The sequence below is a fragment of the Oryza brachyantha genome, chromosome 2, assembly GCF_000231095.2.
Source record: "Oryza brachyantha chromosome 2, ObraRS2, whole genome shotgun sequence".
NCBI classification, from domain to species: Eukaryota; Viridiplantae; Streptophyta; class Magnoliopsida; order Poales; family Poaceae; genus Oryza; species Oryza brachyantha.
The window spans coordinates 25,798,931-25,818,377 of record NC_023164.2 but is presented as its reverse complement, the minus strand read 5'-3'; the positions used below and the strand labels follow the sequence as shown (position 1 = coordinate 25,818,377).

The window sequence follows — 19,447 nt, the reverse complement described above, 5'->3', positions numbered from 1 at the left end:
TTCCATTAACTACTTGAGCGCGTGCAGTGCAGCTGGAGTCATTTACAAGCTCAGCTAACATCGTCGTCGTCAATGAAGTTTCTCTTTCGAATTTCCAATTCCATTGGCTCGATCAGTTTATATGAATTTCATACCGTTAGTTTGTTATACTCCTACATGATGCATTTTGTATTGCAGCTAGCACAGATCACACTTTAAATGCATGCCGCTTTCAGATGTTCATCTGCAATTCCGCAAGTTGAGTCACATAATTTGACTTTGCTGATTTGAAGGCTTGGCATCAAACTTGTATATCTTCTATAGATAACGGAGGATCTCGTGGGAGTAAATTTTACGAAACTACAACTATTTAGTCATAATTACTGATTTGCTGTAATACTATATTTTAGAAAACACAACAATAATTTATCATCTTATCATAAAACTACAAAGGGTGCAAAAAAACCAACCAACCGGCGGTTGAACCGAACAAACCATAACCGATGATCTTGATGGCTTGTTTTTGCTCAAAGATTGTCGTTGCAATCAAAAAGTTAAAAAAAACTGATAACAAATCGTGAAGATCACTAATTTTGGCTTTTTTTTTCAACTGATGGTCCGATTTGGTTTCTTACACTATGCATGCTAGACACACATGAGAGGCGGATTTAAAGGGGGGCTAGCGGGGCTCTAGCCCCAATACACGCTGGATTCCTGGTGGAAAATAGAGGGAAGGAGAGGGGGAAAAAGAGGGGAGGAAGAAAAAAAGAGGGGCTGAAGGTGAAAGAAGGTAATCAGCCCCTCTAACCTTCGGATTCTAGATCCGCCATGAAGATTAAAATTGTAGTTTTTTAAATAAAATTGTTCACAAATTAGAGCTACTATAGTCTTATGAAATGAAATGCTTGACTAAATTATAGCAAATGTTAGTTTTAACTAAATCATCATATTTTTGTGATATTTTGAAAACAAGCATTTGGTATAGCATGCATACACAGGTGTTGAGCGTGCGGCCGTACGTAGTAGTACGTGTGCGTTTTGCATCCTTCGTGTAACTAAAAAAAGTAAAAGAGAACAGGAGAGGATGAACTGAGTGCGACACCTAGGCAGATGCCCTACGGCAAAACAGCCAGGTATGATTATTTGTCTTTTTAAGGCTAAAAAGTTAATTGTGATAAAAACCTTAAAATATAATTCAAATTATTTAATGTTAAACACTTCCACTCCGTTTTACCATATAAGACTTTCTAATATTATTTAGATTTTAATAAATATATATATATATTAATAAATAAATTTAGACAGAGATCTTACGATATGAAACAACACACTAACTTGGTTTATAAACTAAGCAGAAACAGAGGCGTTCGGTGGGTTGGGTCCGGTCGGTCGCACCAGTTAAACCGTGGTCACAGGGAAGGCGTGACTCGTCGTTGCACAGCAATAAATTGGACAGCGAATTACTGGCATTTCCCATCATCGTCGAGCTGACCAGTGTGGGTTGCGCATTTTAGGTGGGACTCGGGAGCCCCGCGCTGCAAGACCAAGCCTGAAACTGGTAATCAGGGCCGTTCGCCCACGATCTGACGGTCCTGTGGTGTGGTTAGCCAATGCCTGCACAGCACATACGGCTTGCAATTGTTCGTGCACTCTACAGATCAAAGTTCAGAATCCACGCCCTTCAGTTAGTCCTTATCATATACTCCTTGCATAAAATGGACTTCTTATCATATACTCCTTGCATAAAATGGTATGGTATGGTGTGGTAGTACTTCTTGCGGATAACATTTTTTTATTTATGGTGTATGTGTTTTTTTAAAAAAATATTATGTTTGGAAGTACATATATGGTTAAAACAAGTCATAATAAAAATAAACTATGTTTTAAAAAAATTAATATGACAAATGATCTAACTTTATATCAACAATCGAAACATCCTATATTTAGATATAGGGAGTACTTATATACTAATGACCGGGAAGAGCAACACCGTGTAAACATTCATCTTTTGGCTTTTGTTTAAACTTATAATTTAATTTTTTAATTTTTAATCTTAAATTTGGCGTTGATTTTAATGTTTTTTATTGTAGCTTATTTTCTAGTTTTTGGCTTTTAGATCTCTACAAACACATATAATTTATTCTCTAATGCGCAAATGGATTGCCACCCTCCGGGTCCGGGCTTTGCGGTATCTGCTATGGCGGAGCTCACCGGCCGCCGCCGCCGCCGTACGTGTCGCCGGCGAAAGCGACGACACGGAGGAAGGGGGAACAAAATAGTATACAGATCGGTTGGGGCTCCGTCCAACCTGACCCAACCACCGCTCCCATGTTGGATTCGAGCGAGAGCCCCGCCTGTCGTTCTCGCTGGATTCTCGCTGGAGACAGAGCCGCCAAATCAGCTCCGATTTCTACACGGTGCTCCCCATGAAGGAGGAGGAGGAGGAGGAGGAGGAGGTGAGCGATTCTTCATTCTTCATGGAGAGCAAGCGTTCGAAAAATACAAGTTTTTTTTTTTCAGACCATAGCTGACTAGTCTGAAGAAGTGGAAGACCTTGGCTGACTCTGAAATCTTAATCTTTTGCATGCATGTCCCTGTGGATGGACGCCGGCGACCGGCGACTTGTCGGTGACCGCCGACCACGGCAAACCAAAACTCTGGTGCAGGTAGCAATCATCAACCAGAAAGAAACCATTTACTACTACTACTCATATGTGCTTTTCTCCTACTGCTAGGAGTAGGAAGCTTCACAACATGCCAAAGAAATAAGAATTCCATTGCAGATTGCAGACAGGTGACGTGCTTCCAACCCCTTCGGGCGCAGCACAAGCTTGTGATCATTGTTGCTGTCACACCGGCCACCGGCCGTCTTAAGCTTCAGCTCCCAGCTGCCTTGATAAAGATTACTGTTAATGCTTCCTAATCCGTGTCCAGATGTAAAAGGTCATGTAGGCACCAATCCGAGTGACATCCAGGCCCTGAGTTAATCCAAGTCAACATAAATACTACTCTAGTTCACTACAGAGTTTGATTATGTAAAAACTTTCATTTTATTAAAAAAAATCTCATCTTTCTCAGTTTCACTAGACCTCCAAGGTGTTATTGTTCGAGTGTTTCATAGATAAAGCTAAATGGCATATTTACAAAGAAACTTATAAATAAAAAATTTATATATGAATTTTTAGAGAATTAAAGCCAATGCTAGAAAATAAACTTCGGTGAAAAATCTTAAAAATCAACTTTCAATTTAAGATTAAAAATTTAAATTTTAGTTTATAAGTATAAGTATAAAAAAAAGACGTGGGTGCAAGTGAATTTGTTTTTTTAGGAATTATTGTAAGCTAGGGGAGGAGATGTGCACGCAGCTTTATCTGAATTTGGCGGCAAATGCTAACTACCAACCGCCGCCCCCACTTGGATCCCCCAAATCACCCATGGCTCACTCTCTAATCATCTGCCTTTTCTGTTAACAAAATCATCATGAATCACTTTAATTGCCGTAGAAATTAGAGAAACCAGCAGAAAGGAAGCCAAAAACGAAATCTGAAAGGGAAACATTTTGCGAAAGCAACGTATGTTTCCAGCTTATCCTTCACAGGAAGAACTTGTTTCCAGCTAATGGTACAATTAAAATAAAAGGTAAGCATATTTGTCCTGTAAACACCGTCCTAAATTAGAATTTACTGCACCATTACATTTGCTTTTTTTAACTATTGGATAGGTACATTGATCGTTGTAATAAAAATGACAGATTGGGAAAGTTTTTTTTACATAAAGTTGACCAAAAAAAATACTTATTTTGAAATCATTGACACGCCAAATAAAAAAATTGGGAGAAGTAATAATTAAAAAAATATATTAAAGAAAGGGGTAGAGTAAAGAGCAGATTAACAGCTGCGCCTGAAAAATAATTAATTTAGTCAAACGCCCAATGCTCATCGTCTTCCTGCTTCCTTGAGTTTCTTCTCCTCCTCCGCTTCCTCCTCGACGAACTCCGATCCTTCTCCTCTCACCATTTCCCCCCAAGATTACCACCCAGAATCAACTAAAGCAACAATCTTTTCTCCGCGCTCTTCGATTCCAAACCCCTAATTAGGAGCTCGCTGCAAGAAGATTGCTCTGAGCTCTCGAGCGTTTCTCTGTTCCGCGATATTTCAGTTGATGTGCTGCAACTAGCTGCCCGAATCCTCAAAGACGGAGCATTTCTCTGGAGTGGAGTTCTCAAGAAAAGCGTCTATTTGCGGTCGGATTGCAAGTTGGCGACCCAAATCCGTTGCGTGCTACAGGTCGTCAGTTCTTGGGTTCCCCCGCTGACTGGCTCGCCGATTGGAGCTCTTGATTCTGCCGCGCCATGGCGCTGTTCCGGAAGTTCTTCTTCAAGAAACCGCCCGACGGGCTGCTCCTCATCACGGACAACATTTACGGTAATGGAAGTATTTCCTTCTGCACTGCCGTCTGCCATGCCTTTAGTTGCTTACCAAGTTGTCGTGGACAGATTCGTCTACCCTAGCTTCTCGATGAAAAAGGTTTCAGTTTGTTTGATATGGATAGGTTGCTAATTAAGATCCGGCGCTTCTGAAACTTTTATTTTTCAGTAATGAAAATGGGGGCTTCGAGGGGAAAAAATGGGAATTTTTCGCACGCCATGAGTGAGAGAAATTGTAGGGAGCATGGCAATGTGGATTGGAGATTTTTAGGACGATGTAATACAGCGGTGTCGGCTTTGCATATTTTTTGTGTATTGCAATTTGAATGATTAATTGTTTCAGCTCAGCTATATCTCCCCTAAAAAGCTCTGTTATATTCCAAAAAATGCTTCATTTTTGTTCATTAGTTAAGTAACTATGTCAAGATAAAAGAACTCAAAATAGAACTTAGGATGCTTGACACATGTAGCTTTTTTCTATTTCAGTTTTTGATCATTGCTTTTCCATGAAAGAGATGGGAGATGATCGTTTTGAAGCCCACATAAGAGGTGTTGCAGCACATCTTCTAGATAATTTTAGTGATCATTCATTCATGATCTCGAATTTTGGGACTCGAGATGAAGAAAGTCCTATATATCATATTTTATCCGAGTATGGTATGACCGTTTTGGACTACCCTGGACACTATGAGGGGTGTCCACTACTCACCATGGAAATGGTCCACTGCATCTTGAAGTCGAGCGAAAGCTGGCTGTCATTGGGTCAGAATAACTTTCTGATAATGCACTGTGAACAAGGATGCTGGCCTATTCTGGCTTTCATGTTAGCTGCTCTCCTGATATATCTGGGACATTATTCTGATGAGCAGAAAACACTGGATATGTTTTACAAACAATCACCATTAGAGCTCTTGGAGATGTTTTCGCCTTTGAATCCCATGCCATCTCAATTGAGATACTTGCACTATGTTTCAATGAGGAATGTCATGCCTGAGTGGCCTCCAGTTGATAGAGTCGTGACGTTGGATTCTGTGATTTTGAGGATGGTTCCAGATTTTTATGGTGAAGGTGGGTTCCGCCCAATATTCAGGATATATGGCCCAGATCCACTTATGCCTACCGATCAGACTCCTAAAGTTCTTTTTTCAACTCCAAAGAGAAGCAACCTTGTCCGTTTCTATTCACAGGTAATTGTCTTAGCTTTTTTCTGGTCTTTGTATTATGCTTCTTTTGAAGTGGATGCTTTGTGATACATGTTGCAGCATTTTTATAGCTAAAACTACTTCACTATATCATTAATAGGGTTTTATCTTGGGTATACTTGAAATGTATAGTTTGTATAATTTTCTGGTCCAACCCTCACTGAAGCGACCTGACCATTTATAATCTTAGGCAGATGAACTGGTGAAAATAAACCTTCAATGTCATGTCCAAGGGGATGTTGTCCTAGAATGTATCAATTTGTATGATGATCTGGATCGTGAGGATATGGTATTCCGGATCATGTTCAATACGGCTTTTATCAGGTCAAACATATTGATGTTTAATCGTGACCAAATAGACATGTTATGGAACACACAAGACCGATTCCCTAAAGATTTTCGAGCTGAGGCAAGTGTTCATACCAAGTGGCAAACTAGCATATTTCTGTTTATACATGGTTTTTTAAATGCACCTTCTATAATGTTAGGTTATTTTCTCTGATATGGATGCAACTGCTTCACACATCACAACAGAACCAGTTAGTCATCAAGATAAACAAGGACTTGGTATTGAAGAGTTCGCTAAGGTGCTTGATATATTCAACCATTTGGACTGGTTGGAAGGGAAAAGGGATACTTCACTTCAGACACCTCAACAAAAAACATCATCCACTTCCCATGGAAATATATGTGTATCTCCGGCTGATGAGCCCGAGACTTTCTTTGATACTAAAGAAGAACTTTACTTTGATAGTCTATCTGGGGAAAGCTCGTCTTCACTTGTTTTGAAGTTTACAGATGACTATGTTATGGTTGGTAGCACTGAACTTGAACGGGATCCCCTACATTCAACCTCGACTGAAGTTCTATCCAAACTACAAACAATAGAAGTAGCTCCGTCATGTACAAGGCCTCCATCATTGTTGTTGTCACCTACCAAGATTAAGATGCCAAAGACCAGTGCTTCATCAACTGCACTACCTTCAAGCACGGTTATACCCCAAGCACCGTCCTCACCAGTTCAGCTACAGCAACTGATAGATTCTGCAGTTCAAACTCCACCAACACAATCAGCGTCAACATCAGCTGAGAAATCTGATTCACAAACTCCAGTAAACCAAGAACCTTCACCTCTTATTGTGAATAATTCAGCATCAACAGCATCCTTGATAGCATTGTGCACACCTCCGCCTCTTCCTCCACCACCACCTACTGTCTCATTAGCCCCTGTTTCCCCTATTTCACCCATAAATACTAGTGCAAGTATAATCAACTTTACCCTTAGATCAACCATACCATCCCCTTCACTGCCTCCAGAATCATCAGCCTCTCCACTAGCTCTTGCAAGAAATGAAGAGCTGGTTAAATCTCAAGAACTTTCCTGTGAAAATCTTGAGAAGTTTCCACCTGAATTTTCTAGAGCTCCCAATGTCACCACATTGTCATCAGATTCTCTATTGTCCATGGAAAAGGAATCTAGCTGTACAAGGACAGATGTCCCAGCAGCTTTGCCTACAATACCTCTGACTTCAGACACCCTAACCTCATTAACTCCAGTTACTACTTCAACACCCCCAACCCCTCCGCCGCCACCACCACCACCCCCTCCTCTAAAATCAGACATTGTGATGTTTCCTTTGTCATATGGTAAAGTGGTAACAAGCACTAAAGAAAAAGTCGCACCACCTCAGCCTCCACCCCCGCCACCTCCACGGCCAATACAACCGACATTGATTTCAAATTCAATACATTCATCTAACTCATCTATGCATTCTACACCGCAAAAGAGAGACCGATCTCCACCCCTGCCCCCACCATTTCCCAGTTCATCATTTTCTCCTCCACAACCACCACCATTTCCTCCAGCAGTTCCAGGTATGCGAGCCCGACCTGTCCCACCACCACCACCACCACCACCACTTCCACCTCCTCCAATGGTTCCAGGGATGCAAACACGACCCATTCCACCACCGCCACCTCCTCCTCTTCCATCTCAAACTAGTTCTTCAGTTTCATCGATTCTATCCACAAGTAAAAAAATTCCACCGCCACCACCTCCTCCATATCAAGCTAGCTCTTTGGGTTCTTCATTTCCATCTACAGAAAAAGGACATGATGTCGTAGCCCCTCGTCCCCCACCTCCCCCACCATTGTATTCCAGGTCATCTCATGTTACTTCTGCGCCACCAGCACCACCTGCGCCCCCATTGCCTCCTCCGAAGCTAGTTGGGGTCAGCAAATCTTCACAAGAGCAAACAATAACCCGGCCACCGCCACCTCCACCAGGCCCAGCTCCTAAAAATTCCTCAAACTCTTTGCAAAATAGGGGTAATACTGTCAGTTCAACTCATCCCCCACCTCCTACATTCTCATTTGGCGCGAAGGACCGTAGCACAGCCCGGTCAAGAAGTCCTAAAAGTTTACGGCCCAACCAGTCATCTAAGAGGACACCACTGAAGCCGTTACACTGGGTGAAAGTGTCGAGAGCTACAAAGGGAAGCTTATGGGCTGAAACACAGAAGTCTGATGAAGCATCTAGGTATTCCAAACATGTCATGACATTATTTTCCAGTTACATGCTAATGGTAGCGCTATAACATGTTAGTCCATTTATATCTTCACCAGAACACCAGAGATAGATATTTCGGAGCTTGAAAGTCTTTTCTCAGTAGCCATGCCAAACATGGAGGCAAAACGGGCACGTCAACATCCTTCTGTTGCAGTGAAACAAGAAAAAGTTCTTTTGGTACTTTACTTCACATCCCTTACTGCAAGTATTCACAGGCAGTGAGAAATTCAAGTGAAAAGTAAATAACATTAACCTTTTCTTCTGCAGATTGACCTTCAGCGCTCAAAGAATTGTGAAATTATGCTGAGAAACATTAAGATGCCACTACCTGATCTGATGGTAACACTTCACAATTTTGTTGAAGGGACATCATCTCAAGATAGTAACTTTGTCAGTTATGAGGATTAACCCATTAAAAAGTAAATGTAAACTGGCATATTTGATGCATAGCCTTGCTGAAAGACTAGAATATCTAATCTTACGAATGCCACATCCCAAATCTGGTTTGGGGTATATTAGTTACTTGTAGTTACAACTGTTAATGAACATAAAGTTTTTGGCTGCTGTACTGAACTAGCGATTTATATTGATCATAGTGATTTCTTTTTCAGGATGCAGTGCTTGCACTTGACGATTCCGTTGTTGATGGTGATCAAGTAGATTATCTAATAAAGTTCTGTCCAACTAAAGAAGAAATGGAACTACTAAAAGTATATTTTTACTCAGTAGATTCCTCTTTTAAACACCATTAGACTCTCAAAATTATTAGTTGTTATTGTATTGGATTTTTTGTGTTTTCTCCTGACTGACTGGGGTTTCTCCTCCTGTTTTTTCAGGGGTTTACAGGAAACAAAGAGAACCTGGGGAAATGTGAACAGGTCACTAATTTTCTTTTCTATTGGATCTCTTTTTTCTTGTGATGAGCATTATTTGTTTGGTAACTGGGTAAATAATGAATTTCATAGTTCATTCCAAGATATACATAACCTTAGTGGGAGATCATACAGCCAACTAAGTCACCCAGCCTTGTTTGGTTGTTTATTGGAAGTAGTGTAGTAGTAGCTAACAAGATGATCTTTTTTTTTCGAAATCTTCCCAGTTCCATGTAATCTATAGCTTGTTTACTGCTTAGGTTATTTCAACAGTTATAAGTTTAATTTGTTCTTCTTGTTCCATGAACACAAAAGTGTCGCTGACTGACTTATGTGCCTGTAGTTCTTCTTGGAAATGATGAAAGTGCCAAGAGTAGAATCCAAATTGAGAATCTTGTCCTTTAAGATTAAGTTTCTTACACAGGTCAGCAGAATATTTGCATCATTTAGTTTTTTTCCCTTAATGAACTTGTGTAACTGTTCCTGTAGATATATATAGTTTTTTAGTTTTTTTTACCATGTCATTATGTGTATTCTTTCAGGTTCAAGATCTGAAAAACAGCTTGAATACTATCAATTATGTTGCTGAAGAGGTACAATATAGTCAGTTGACCATGGCTTTTTTGCAGTTTGACAAGTATAACCTTATTATATAATGTTATTTGGCCAGGTCAGGAACTCTGTCAAGCTTAAGCGAATAATGCAAACAATTCTTTCTTTGGGAAATGCCTTAAATCAAGGAACTGCAAGGGGTGAGTCACTAAATCTGATGTGAGATTCTGGTGGTTTCAAAAAAAAAACTAGGGGATTGCCCCATGCAATTTTGCGTGGAGCTAGGTAATTCACGTAGAATTAGATTTAATATACAACTCTTAACTTCTATATTTATAATGTTTGGATTTCATATACAACTCTTAGATTCTATTTCTATAGGTATGGATTTCTATTAGCTTGTATTTCTATGTTGTATCTTATATATAACTATATCGATCAATCTATAATGTTATATTATAGATTCACCATGATCTAGCAGTTAAGATCTTTCTTTTTTTTCTAACTAACGTGGTAATTTCAATTCTCTAGAGCGAACATAGTGCCTTCTTTTCAAGCTGTCTTTATATATAATAGATGTCTGATTTAAGATTGATATGTGTACGATATCAGGCCACCCTGGCTTGGGGCCGGCCCAGCAAAAAAAAAAATTGATATGTGTACGATATGATGTTGCAAATTGACACTCCAACATGAAGAAATACGGTGCACGTGGTATCATCTTGCTCTAAGTTTACCAATCAATTGTTTTCGTTGCATATCATAAAAAATGTTCATTACCAATTGCCATGAGTGAAGATTTAGATAGGATGTATAGACAGGAATAAGACCATACAACGGCAATTCATGCATTCTTACTTCAATACAGCACGGTCGATTTCACTTTAGCTATGATATATGTTAAACTACCATTTCTCTCAACCACTTGAAACTGATAGCGAACTGCCTTCATCGTTTCTCACAAGCACCTGTTTTTCAGGGTCGGCCATTGGATTTAGATTGGATAGTCTTCTTAAACTCATTGATATTCGGGCGCGTAATAATAGGATGACACTCATGCATTATTTATGCAAGGTAAGACATTTAATTTTAGTAATCCTCACTTTGTGAATTTTATTGCTCAATTTTGTCAGGAAGTTACTGGTGCATAGCAATAGAAGTTCCACATACTAAATTTCTGATGAGTTAAACCTATAGAATGGATCTAGGAGTATGTCTAAATAGTATCATTGTGATTCTATTATCAATAGTTGATCATTATCGAGAGAAGAGAAAGGTTATCTAGAACTAAAACTCCATTTTTCATTTAGAAACAGTACGTTGCACTGCCTCCTTTTTTTGTCTTCCCTTTGTTCGCGTGTTTCAATTTCTATATCAGTTCTCCAAAAAAGGGGAAGTATAACATATCATGACATGAATCTACATAGGAGTACGTAACTTTGGACTAGTTGCTTTATGGCCACTATGTTTGCATTGATTTTTGGTCTTGAAGTTGATACTTTTGTGGCAAGCTCTGAATAAATGTGCACTTGGATGAACTCTTTCTCAAAGTTTATTGCACTCACAGGTTCTTTCTGACAAGCTTCCTGAAGTTCTTGATTTTGACAAGGACCTCACATATTTAGAACCTGCATCGAAGGTAACTTAGATATTAATGCTAGATTCATGCCAGTTTTGTTTTGCTTGCTTACAGTGTTGTGGTTAATAACAGATTCAATTGAAAGACTTGGCGGAAGAAATGCAAGCAATAACCAAGGGACTGGAAAAGGTTGAGCAGGAATTGACAACTTCTGAAAAAGATGGTCCAGGGTCTGAGATATTTTACAAGGTCGGTTGCCTGGTATTTTATTGTTAAGTCAAATGAGCAGAAATTTCTTAGATCTTTATATTCACTGATTATGATTAAGAAAGTGGTGCATGGTATTTGGTTCTTTAAAGAATGGATTAATGGAACCCAACTTCCCTGTTACCGCTGCCTCTTTGTGGATGTATTTGTTAGAACTGGAAATTTTGAATATAACTTCATGTTTCTCAAAATATTCCTATATAAAACTCACCATCAATTATTCTGAGTTACATCACAATAGAGATAGTGACTAAATGTGAAAAGGGACAGCTGATCACAGACCTTTTGTCATACTAAAAGGAAGGAGCATGAATAAACAATTGTATTCCATACTGCTCCATTTGTATTATTAGAGTTATGGAAACCATAACACTTGAATGCAGTTTTGTACTTTATCAGTACATAGGCTTTAGATGTATCCTATTTATTCTTTGCAAATTGTTATAAAAAGATGGATAGGAATAAAGCATGTGGACATCCATAATTGCGACAGGTAGTATCATTTAGTATCACTGTCACGATGTTGCTGTTGGTATATTAATCGCAATACTCAAAAGTGTTTTCATTCCAGAAATTGAAGGAATTTCTTGCTGATGCCCAGGCTGAGGGAAGGTCGTTAGCTTTTCTTTACAGTACTGCGGTATGCGAAGACTATAAAGAGTTCCATACTTACGCGGCATACATCCTGCTGCTAGCATGTGTTCGTACTAAGTTTTTATTATCTTATTTTCAGGGGAAAAGTGCAGATTCTCTAGCACATTATTTTGGTGAAGATCCTGTGCGGTGTCCATTTGAACAAGGTATTTTACTTTTTATAAAGAAAGCTTAATTAGTAACTACTATACAAAATGTTCAAAGCAAAGATAAGTTGTCATACAAAAGGGAATGGGAAATGTTTGTTTATATGTAAGGCATGTGAGAACAGGTACTAGGGGAATTGAAATATAATTCAGTTAGTCATCATGTTTCAGAAAATAGCACTGCATTCCTCTTTCCATGGTATAACATGTCATAATTGGATAAGTTAGTAGTAATGGAGTATTATACTTTTGGGGCGGTCCAGTCAAACTAAGGAAAGGCTGTACAGCACATTACTGCAGTACTTTGTGTGCCTTCCTCCTTAGTAACACTTGTAATGCCATGACAGAAACTGACTTATCACATCCACCAAATGTTCATATTAATATCAGATGGCTTTTGGATATCCACAGCAGCTATATGATTCCCTTACCTTCATGTGGACAGTTGTCTCTACTTTGCTAAGCTTCGTGAAAACGTTCGAGCGTGCCCACGCTGAGAACCTTAGACAGATGGAGCTGGAGAAGAAAAGAGCCCAGATGGAAGCAGAAAGGGAGAAGATGAAAGCAGCAGCTCACAAGCCGGATCTGCCGGAGCCATGACTGGTGGTTTGACGAGTTGGCAAAGTATCATTTCGCCCATTTTCTTGTCGTTTCAGTCTGTGGCCTGAGCTTCATGAATCATGACCAAGAAAAGCAGGCAGAAAGTTTTGTAGCGATTTATTCTGACCATGTGCAAATGGAGGTGAAGAAAGCTGCTCATGTCAAAGGAAGTTGCCCAACCTCTACTTGCTCTTACAGTTTTGCCCTGTGGACAGAGGGGAGATAACTACATAAATTCACTATGTAGTGTTAAGCTGTTAATATGACAGTTTACTTAGCAGATAGCAGGAACACAGTTCACTGGGGCAGTGGTTCTTACCGTACATAGCTAAGTGCAGCAATACACCTCACTGGTTCTCCTGGTGCTGAACAAATTTTGTAATGTCTTACCTGAAAAATATGTACATTCAGTAGGATGTAACACACTTTAAGTAGAACAAACACACAACAATCTTCTTTCCAAATGGAATGTGTATAACAAGCTACTGTCATTTGATCATTCATTCATCTGCCTGGAGCAGTCGAACAGGCAGCTTGTATCTTGTTTCTTTCTCCTTGTCTGATGAAAGGATACACGTACCAATTGTGCTGTCAGGTGCCATGAATCACTATCCATCAAACTCTGAATCACATGCTCGGTTGGTATAATCCAAAACAGCCGTTTCATTCTTCTTTTGTGGAGTTAACGAATATTTCCTTCAAAAAATTTTTCAGACTAAAACTTGCAATTTGGTCTCAAATGAATTTCTCCCGTTATTGGCTTTTGGATCTACGTGGATCCTCCATCCTAGAATTCATGTAGTTATTAAATTTTTTTAATGATTCTATCTATTACTATAGAACTTTCAGCATAATCTATAATTTTGTATATTTGCAAAAAAAAAAAAGTTGGATAAGATAAACGGGTCAAAATTTAGTAGTCATGATGTCGAGTAAAAAAATTGTATAAAGTACATGAGTTGAGTCGGCCTTTAATAGTAGAGGTAATTACCCTACATTAAAACTAATATGCACACTAGATTAACTATAGTGTTGACTCTAAAAAAATTTCTCATACATTTTTTCCTACTTATATATATTAATGTAACTATATTGAATCACGTATAGAACAACATTTTTTTTTCATTTTATCTTCCACCCATATAGACTTACCATTAGATTGCATCATGCTACTATACTCTCTATAAATGATATAAGGAGTTTGTCAGTTTGAGTCTGTATCTGACAATTTGCTCCAACATAAATATTTCTTCTCGTAGTTCTATAATTCAGTTTGTTGTTTGAGGTTGGTCCCTCACGAGTAAAACAAATCGGATTGCCACGCTTCTCCGTAAAACCGAACCCCATCGAATAGAGCGTATAATAGTAGATAAGCTGACGTGAAGAACGAAGGAAATTAAAAAAAATGGTGTACTGATTTTGGGTCCCACGGAAGAGTTAACTTTATATATACTCTAAGAAAAAATACATTAAATATATATATGAGAGTTATTATCGTATTGACTATAACGTGAGCTTATCTCTGCTTCTTGAAAGCAGTCACACGTCTTTCTAGACTGTGTTCGGTCATTCTATAAGTTATCTAAGTTTCCCTCGTTTTCCTGCGTACATTTTCCGAATTGCTATAGAAAAGTTGTTTTAAAAAATCATATTAATCTATTTTATATTTTTTTAATAATTAATAATTAATTAATCATATACTTAATCTATTACTATATTTTTTATGTCAGGTCATAAGTTAACTTATCCACCCCTCCCGAACGGGCCCTGGTTCCTCCCCATAACACATCACGCAAAACCTTCACTTTAAAAGCAGAAAAGCAAAATTATATGGTTTTCTTAACCATTTTTTTCCATCTCAGTGGGGTTTTATAGATGTTTTGGGCAGATAGAAATGGTTGTATAGTCCATCCAACCATTTCTTTTCATTATATAGGTTGTTAGATCAATCTATTAGTCGTATATAGGTCGTTCAACGAGATTGTATGCACAGTAATTCTGTATTAAATTGGCTCTGCCCGTATTAAACTCAACCAAACGGCTCATCCTCGATCTCTACTCCACCGTACACGAGTACACTACGGATACACGCCTCCTCGTCCCCGAAACCAAAGCCAACCATCCCGCTCTCGACGGAACCCTCCATGACATGTGGGGACCCACAACTCCCAGTCCCACCTGTCAGTGAAGTACACGAGAGCAGTGTTGACCTACGGGTGCGCGGAGCATTTCCCGGAGTCATATCCGGAACTCCGGTGACGCATACAAGGATCGGACGGCTGGGGACGCAACCGCGGCTTGATATATACCACCTCCACCTCTCCGCCCATGGCCGCCGCCGCATCCACCTCCTCCGCCGCCGCCGTCGCCGCCGCGTCACGCCTGCTCGTGCGCCGCTCGCCGCCGCGCCTGCTGCGCCGGGTGCCTCGCGCCCTGCTCGCCGCTGGCCCCTCGCTGCCGTCGTCGTCGTACGGTGCCGCCGTCGCCGTCGCTCTCGCCCGGCCGCTCGGGCACCGCGCTAGGATGGTGCACACCGCCGCCGCCGCGGGCCCCGCGCTCGGGCTCACCAAGCCCAACGCCGTCGAGCCGCCACAGGTGTGTGTTCTTGCGGGGGGGAGTTGGGTACTTTGGGTTCATGTTCAGTCGATTGGTTGGCGCTTTTGGGTTGTCGTGGAAAACGAGAAGATGCTGCCTTTGGTTGACTTGAGCGACTTCGCTGTTGAATCTCTCGAACTAGATCGAGACCACACCAGTGATCCCTACGCAAACCTAAGTTTGCATCTTTGCTTGTTTAGATTTGATGGCGTGCTCGCTCTCTGCAGACAGTGAGCTCAGCCTGCTCTCTCCTTCTGATTTTGCAGGTTTCCTTCGCTGCCAAAGACGTCGAATTCTCCGATTGGAAGGGAGATGTCCTCGCAATCGCGGTGACAGAGAAGGATCTGATCAAGGGATCAGACTCCCAATTCGAGAATGCCGTGCTGAAGAAGCTCGACGGCCAGCTCGGCGGTCTCCTGTCGGAGGCCTCGGCGGAGGAGGATTTCACCGGAAAAGCCGGGCAATCGGTGGTCCTCCGCCTGCCGGGTCAGGGTTTCAAGAGGGTGGGTCTGATCGGCCTTGGCCAGAACGCCCCTTCCACCACGGCGGCTTGCAAGGGCATCGGCGAGTCGATCGCATCGGTTGCCAAGTCTGTTCAAGCATCCAGTGCTGCCATCGTGTTTGCTTCCGGTGGTGGGATCCAGGAAGATTTTAAGCTGACTGCCGCGGCAGCAATTGCTTCAGGTACAGCGATTGTGATCTTTGTGCAATTTTTCATGTAATGGTTTTGATTTTGTGGAATGTATTGGCTTGATGCTGATTTTTTTTTCTTTCTGTGTTCGAATTGCAGGAACTGTGCTTGGATTGCATGAGGACAGCAGATACAAGTCTGAGTCGAAGAAGGTGCATCTTAAACAGGTTGATCTTATTGGATTTGGTTCTGGTCCGGAGGTGGACAAGAAACTTAAGTATGCCAATGATCTCTCCTCGGGTGTAATCTTCGGGAAAGAGCTCGTGAACTCACCTGCAAATGTTCTTACACCTGGTATGACTCATTTTAAACTCTGAACAGTGAATTTCCTCCCTAGAGGCCACTGTGAAGTTTGCTTATTTCAGTGCTCACTGATCTCCTTTATTCAGCTGTGCTCGCGGAGGAGGCATCAAAGATTGCTTCTGAATACAGCGACGTAATCACTGCCACAATATTAGATGTGGAGAAATGTAAAGAGTTAAAGATGGGCTCGTACTTGGCAGTTGCCGCAGCTTCTGCAAACCCTCCCCACTTCATCCACTTGTGCTACAAACCTCCTGGTGGGAATGCCAAGAGAAAGCTGGCTATTGTTGGGAAGGGTCTAACTTTTGACAGGTTTGTAACACATCTGCATATTTTGTGAACTATTGCAGTAACATACATTTTGTTGTACAAAATAATTGTGCCATCTTCAATACGAATTAATTGTTAGATCTTACGATTGATTCACTGATTTGTTTGCAGTGGTGGCTACAACATTAAAACTGGGCCAGGCTGCAGCATTGAGCTGATGAAGTTTGACATGGGAGGGTCTGCAGCAGTCTTTGGTGCAGCAAAAGCTTTGGGCCAAATCAAGCCCGCTGGAGTAGAGGTTCATTTTATTGTTGCTGCTTGTGAAAATATGATTAGCGGCACTGGCATGAGACCTGGTGACATTGTGACTGCTTCCAACGGGAAGACTATTGAGGTATGTTTGTTGTGAATTGTGATACAATGCAGAAGATTGTAAGAGACTGGGATATATTCATGATAGTGTTGTTGTTGCTTATGTTTGATTGTTTTCATCTGTATTTTTGTTTCTTCAGGTAAATAACACTGATGCGGAGGGAAGGCTTACACTTGCTGATGCCTTGGTGTATGCTTGCAACCAAGGTGTTGACAAGGTAACGATTTATATAGTATCATATTTTTACATATGATTGCAATTTGGATTTTATTTTTATGCTTAGATGATTTCTCTAAAAAGGAAGTTTTTGTTGTTATTGCTGGCTTTGGTTATAATCCTAATACTCAGCTCGTCGTTGTAGTATAGTTGGATGCTAATTTATTTCCAGCCCTTTTTATGGAAATTTGATTTTATCTAATCTATGTCTTTCAAGAATCTGGTTCGAGTTACTAACTTATTTTTAAATGTCAAATTTAGATTATTGATCTGGCAACACTTACCGGTGCCTGCGTCGTTGCTCTTGGGCCTAGCATTGCTGGTAACCAAGCACATCTCATCTACACTCCATTAAATATGTATTAATAATTAGTGTGTTGCTTTGATTTCGTGCTTACTAAAAGGAATATTTTCTATAGGTATTTTTACGCCAAGTGATGAACTAGCCAAGGAAGTTGCTGCGGCATCGGAGGTGTCAGGAGAGAAGTTCTGGAGACTGCCGCTAGAGGAGAGCTACTGGGAGTCGATGAAGTCTGGTGTTGCTGACATGGTTAACACAGGTGGCCGGCAGGGTGGTTCTATCACTGCAGCACTCTTCCTGAAACAGGTACAGTTACTACCTTGTTATGAAAGAGATTCAAATGTCACTTGGTGACATAGGATCAGATGTTAGGATCACATATTCGAAAGCAAAACGCATAGAGTCCACATTATCTGTTCTAGGTTCACAGTTCACACAGTCCAAGAAAGTTCTCAAGGATAATGTGATAATTCTAAATGGAGCCTCATGATTGCCTTGCAGTTTGTGGATGAGAAGGTGCAGTGGATGCACATTGACATGGCCGGGCCAGTGTGGAACGACAAGAAGCGGGGGGCCACCGGATTCGGCGTCTCCACCTTGGTGGAGTGGGTTCTCAAGAACTCATCTTGAACCATTTATTCCTTCTTAAAGCTTGGTGGTGGCGAAGTGGCCAGTTAGGGCCATTGCATACATGTTAAGTGGATCATAGAATAAGAAAAAGAAAAATTGGGCGTCGTTTCCTTTCGAGCTGGGGTGTCGAATTGTTGGTGTAATCATCACAGGATGTTAGCCCGGCACGGCAAGTCAGGCCGTGCCGTGTAACTCTCTCCTTTTTCTCACTGTCACTGTGGAATAACGTTCTTCCTTTTCATTTGTGGCAATGAAACATCATTGTCTGTCGGTGATAAAACGTATATCAGGTTCCTGAAATATTTGAACAATAATCTGAATCGTGACGTTTCTACTTGGCCTGTGACTGTGAACAGGCCAACGGGGCACGCTGCTGATTGTGAAATTGCTGATGTTTCTGTCGGGAGCACAGTCACTCCTGTGTGTGTATTGCTATGCTTAGGCATGAAAAAAAAAAGGCTGATCTGCTCGAATTCACTGCCATAGGTCTAATACATAAGGTATCATATTATTATTTTACCTTATCGTTTACGTAACAACTTCCAAATATTCGTCCTTAGTGGGATCGCTCACATATTACTTCTAAGAAACTGTTCATTTATATATTTGGTGAATACTTTACAGCTTAGCGTTCGTTGTTACGTTAACATGTGTACTTATAAATTAATCAATAATAAAATTAAAATTCGAGTTTAACAAGTTGAGCCGAACTGAGTTACGATTTTAGCTCGTCAAACATCCTAGGTCTACGTCAGGGAGTGCGAGGTGGACACGTATCTGATGCGTACTTGGGTTCATCTTGGCAACTGCAGATGCCACACAAGTGTGTGTACACAAATGCAGGTGCCAACAACTCCACGTCATTCTAAACAAAACCCAGTAGTAGCAGTGCTAATGCATCCTCTCTTTTTTTTTTAAATTAATGCAGATGACTTTTATATTTATGTTTGACTTTTTGTCTTATTTAATTTTTTTCTAAATATGCAAAATTATGACAAAACAATCAACAACTACATAAATATTTTAAATAAAACGAATGGTCAAATATAAATGGAAAAGTCAATTGTGTCAAATTAAAAAACAAATGGAGTAATATATAAGTGCAAGTGGGCCAGAGAAAATATAGTTGGGCCGGGCCGTGTCGGGCCGGGAATCTTTTCTCTCTCTCTTTCTTTCTTGAGCCGCAAGAAGAAGAGGCCGGCCACATGAGCGGAGGACACGC

At 40.6% G+C, this 19,447-nt stretch overlaps 1 protein-coding gene across 1 annotated transcript; it reads left to right on the top strand.

Moving 5' to 3' along the window:
• Nucleotides 1-3,934: 3,934 nt before the first annotated feature.
• Nucleotides 3,935-18,536, top strand: LOC102722275 (formin-like protein 7). Its single transcript, XM_040520655.1, has 27 exons — nucleotides 3,935-4,403; nucleotides 4,892-5,592; nucleotides 5,798-6,016; nucleotides 6,096-8,146; nucleotides 8,233-8,353; nucleotides 8,444-8,515; nucleotides 8,788-8,886; nucleotides 9,013-9,054; nucleotides 9,392-9,472; nucleotides 9,591-9,641; nucleotides 9,719-9,800; nucleotides 10,580-10,674; nucleotides 11,168-11,239; nucleotides 11,312-11,428; nucleotides 12,018-12,086; nucleotides 12,180-12,246; nucleotides 12,692-12,844; nucleotides 13,116-13,166; nucleotides 15,116-15,441; nucleotides 15,708-16,125; nucleotides 16,232-16,426; nucleotides 16,522-16,747; nucleotides 16,877-17,099; nucleotides 17,218-17,295; nucleotides 17,556-17,616; nucleotides 17,714-17,901; nucleotides 18,097-18,536. The coding sequence occupies exons 1-27, from the start codon at nucleotides 4,331-4,333 to the stop codon at nucleotides 18,223-18,225; spliced, it is 6,060 nt and encodes a 2,019-aa protein (XP_040376589.1). The 5' UTR covers nucleotides 3,935-4,330; the 3' UTR covers nucleotides 18,226-18,536.
• The last annotated feature ends 911 nt before the right edge of the window (nucleotides 18,537-19,447 follow it).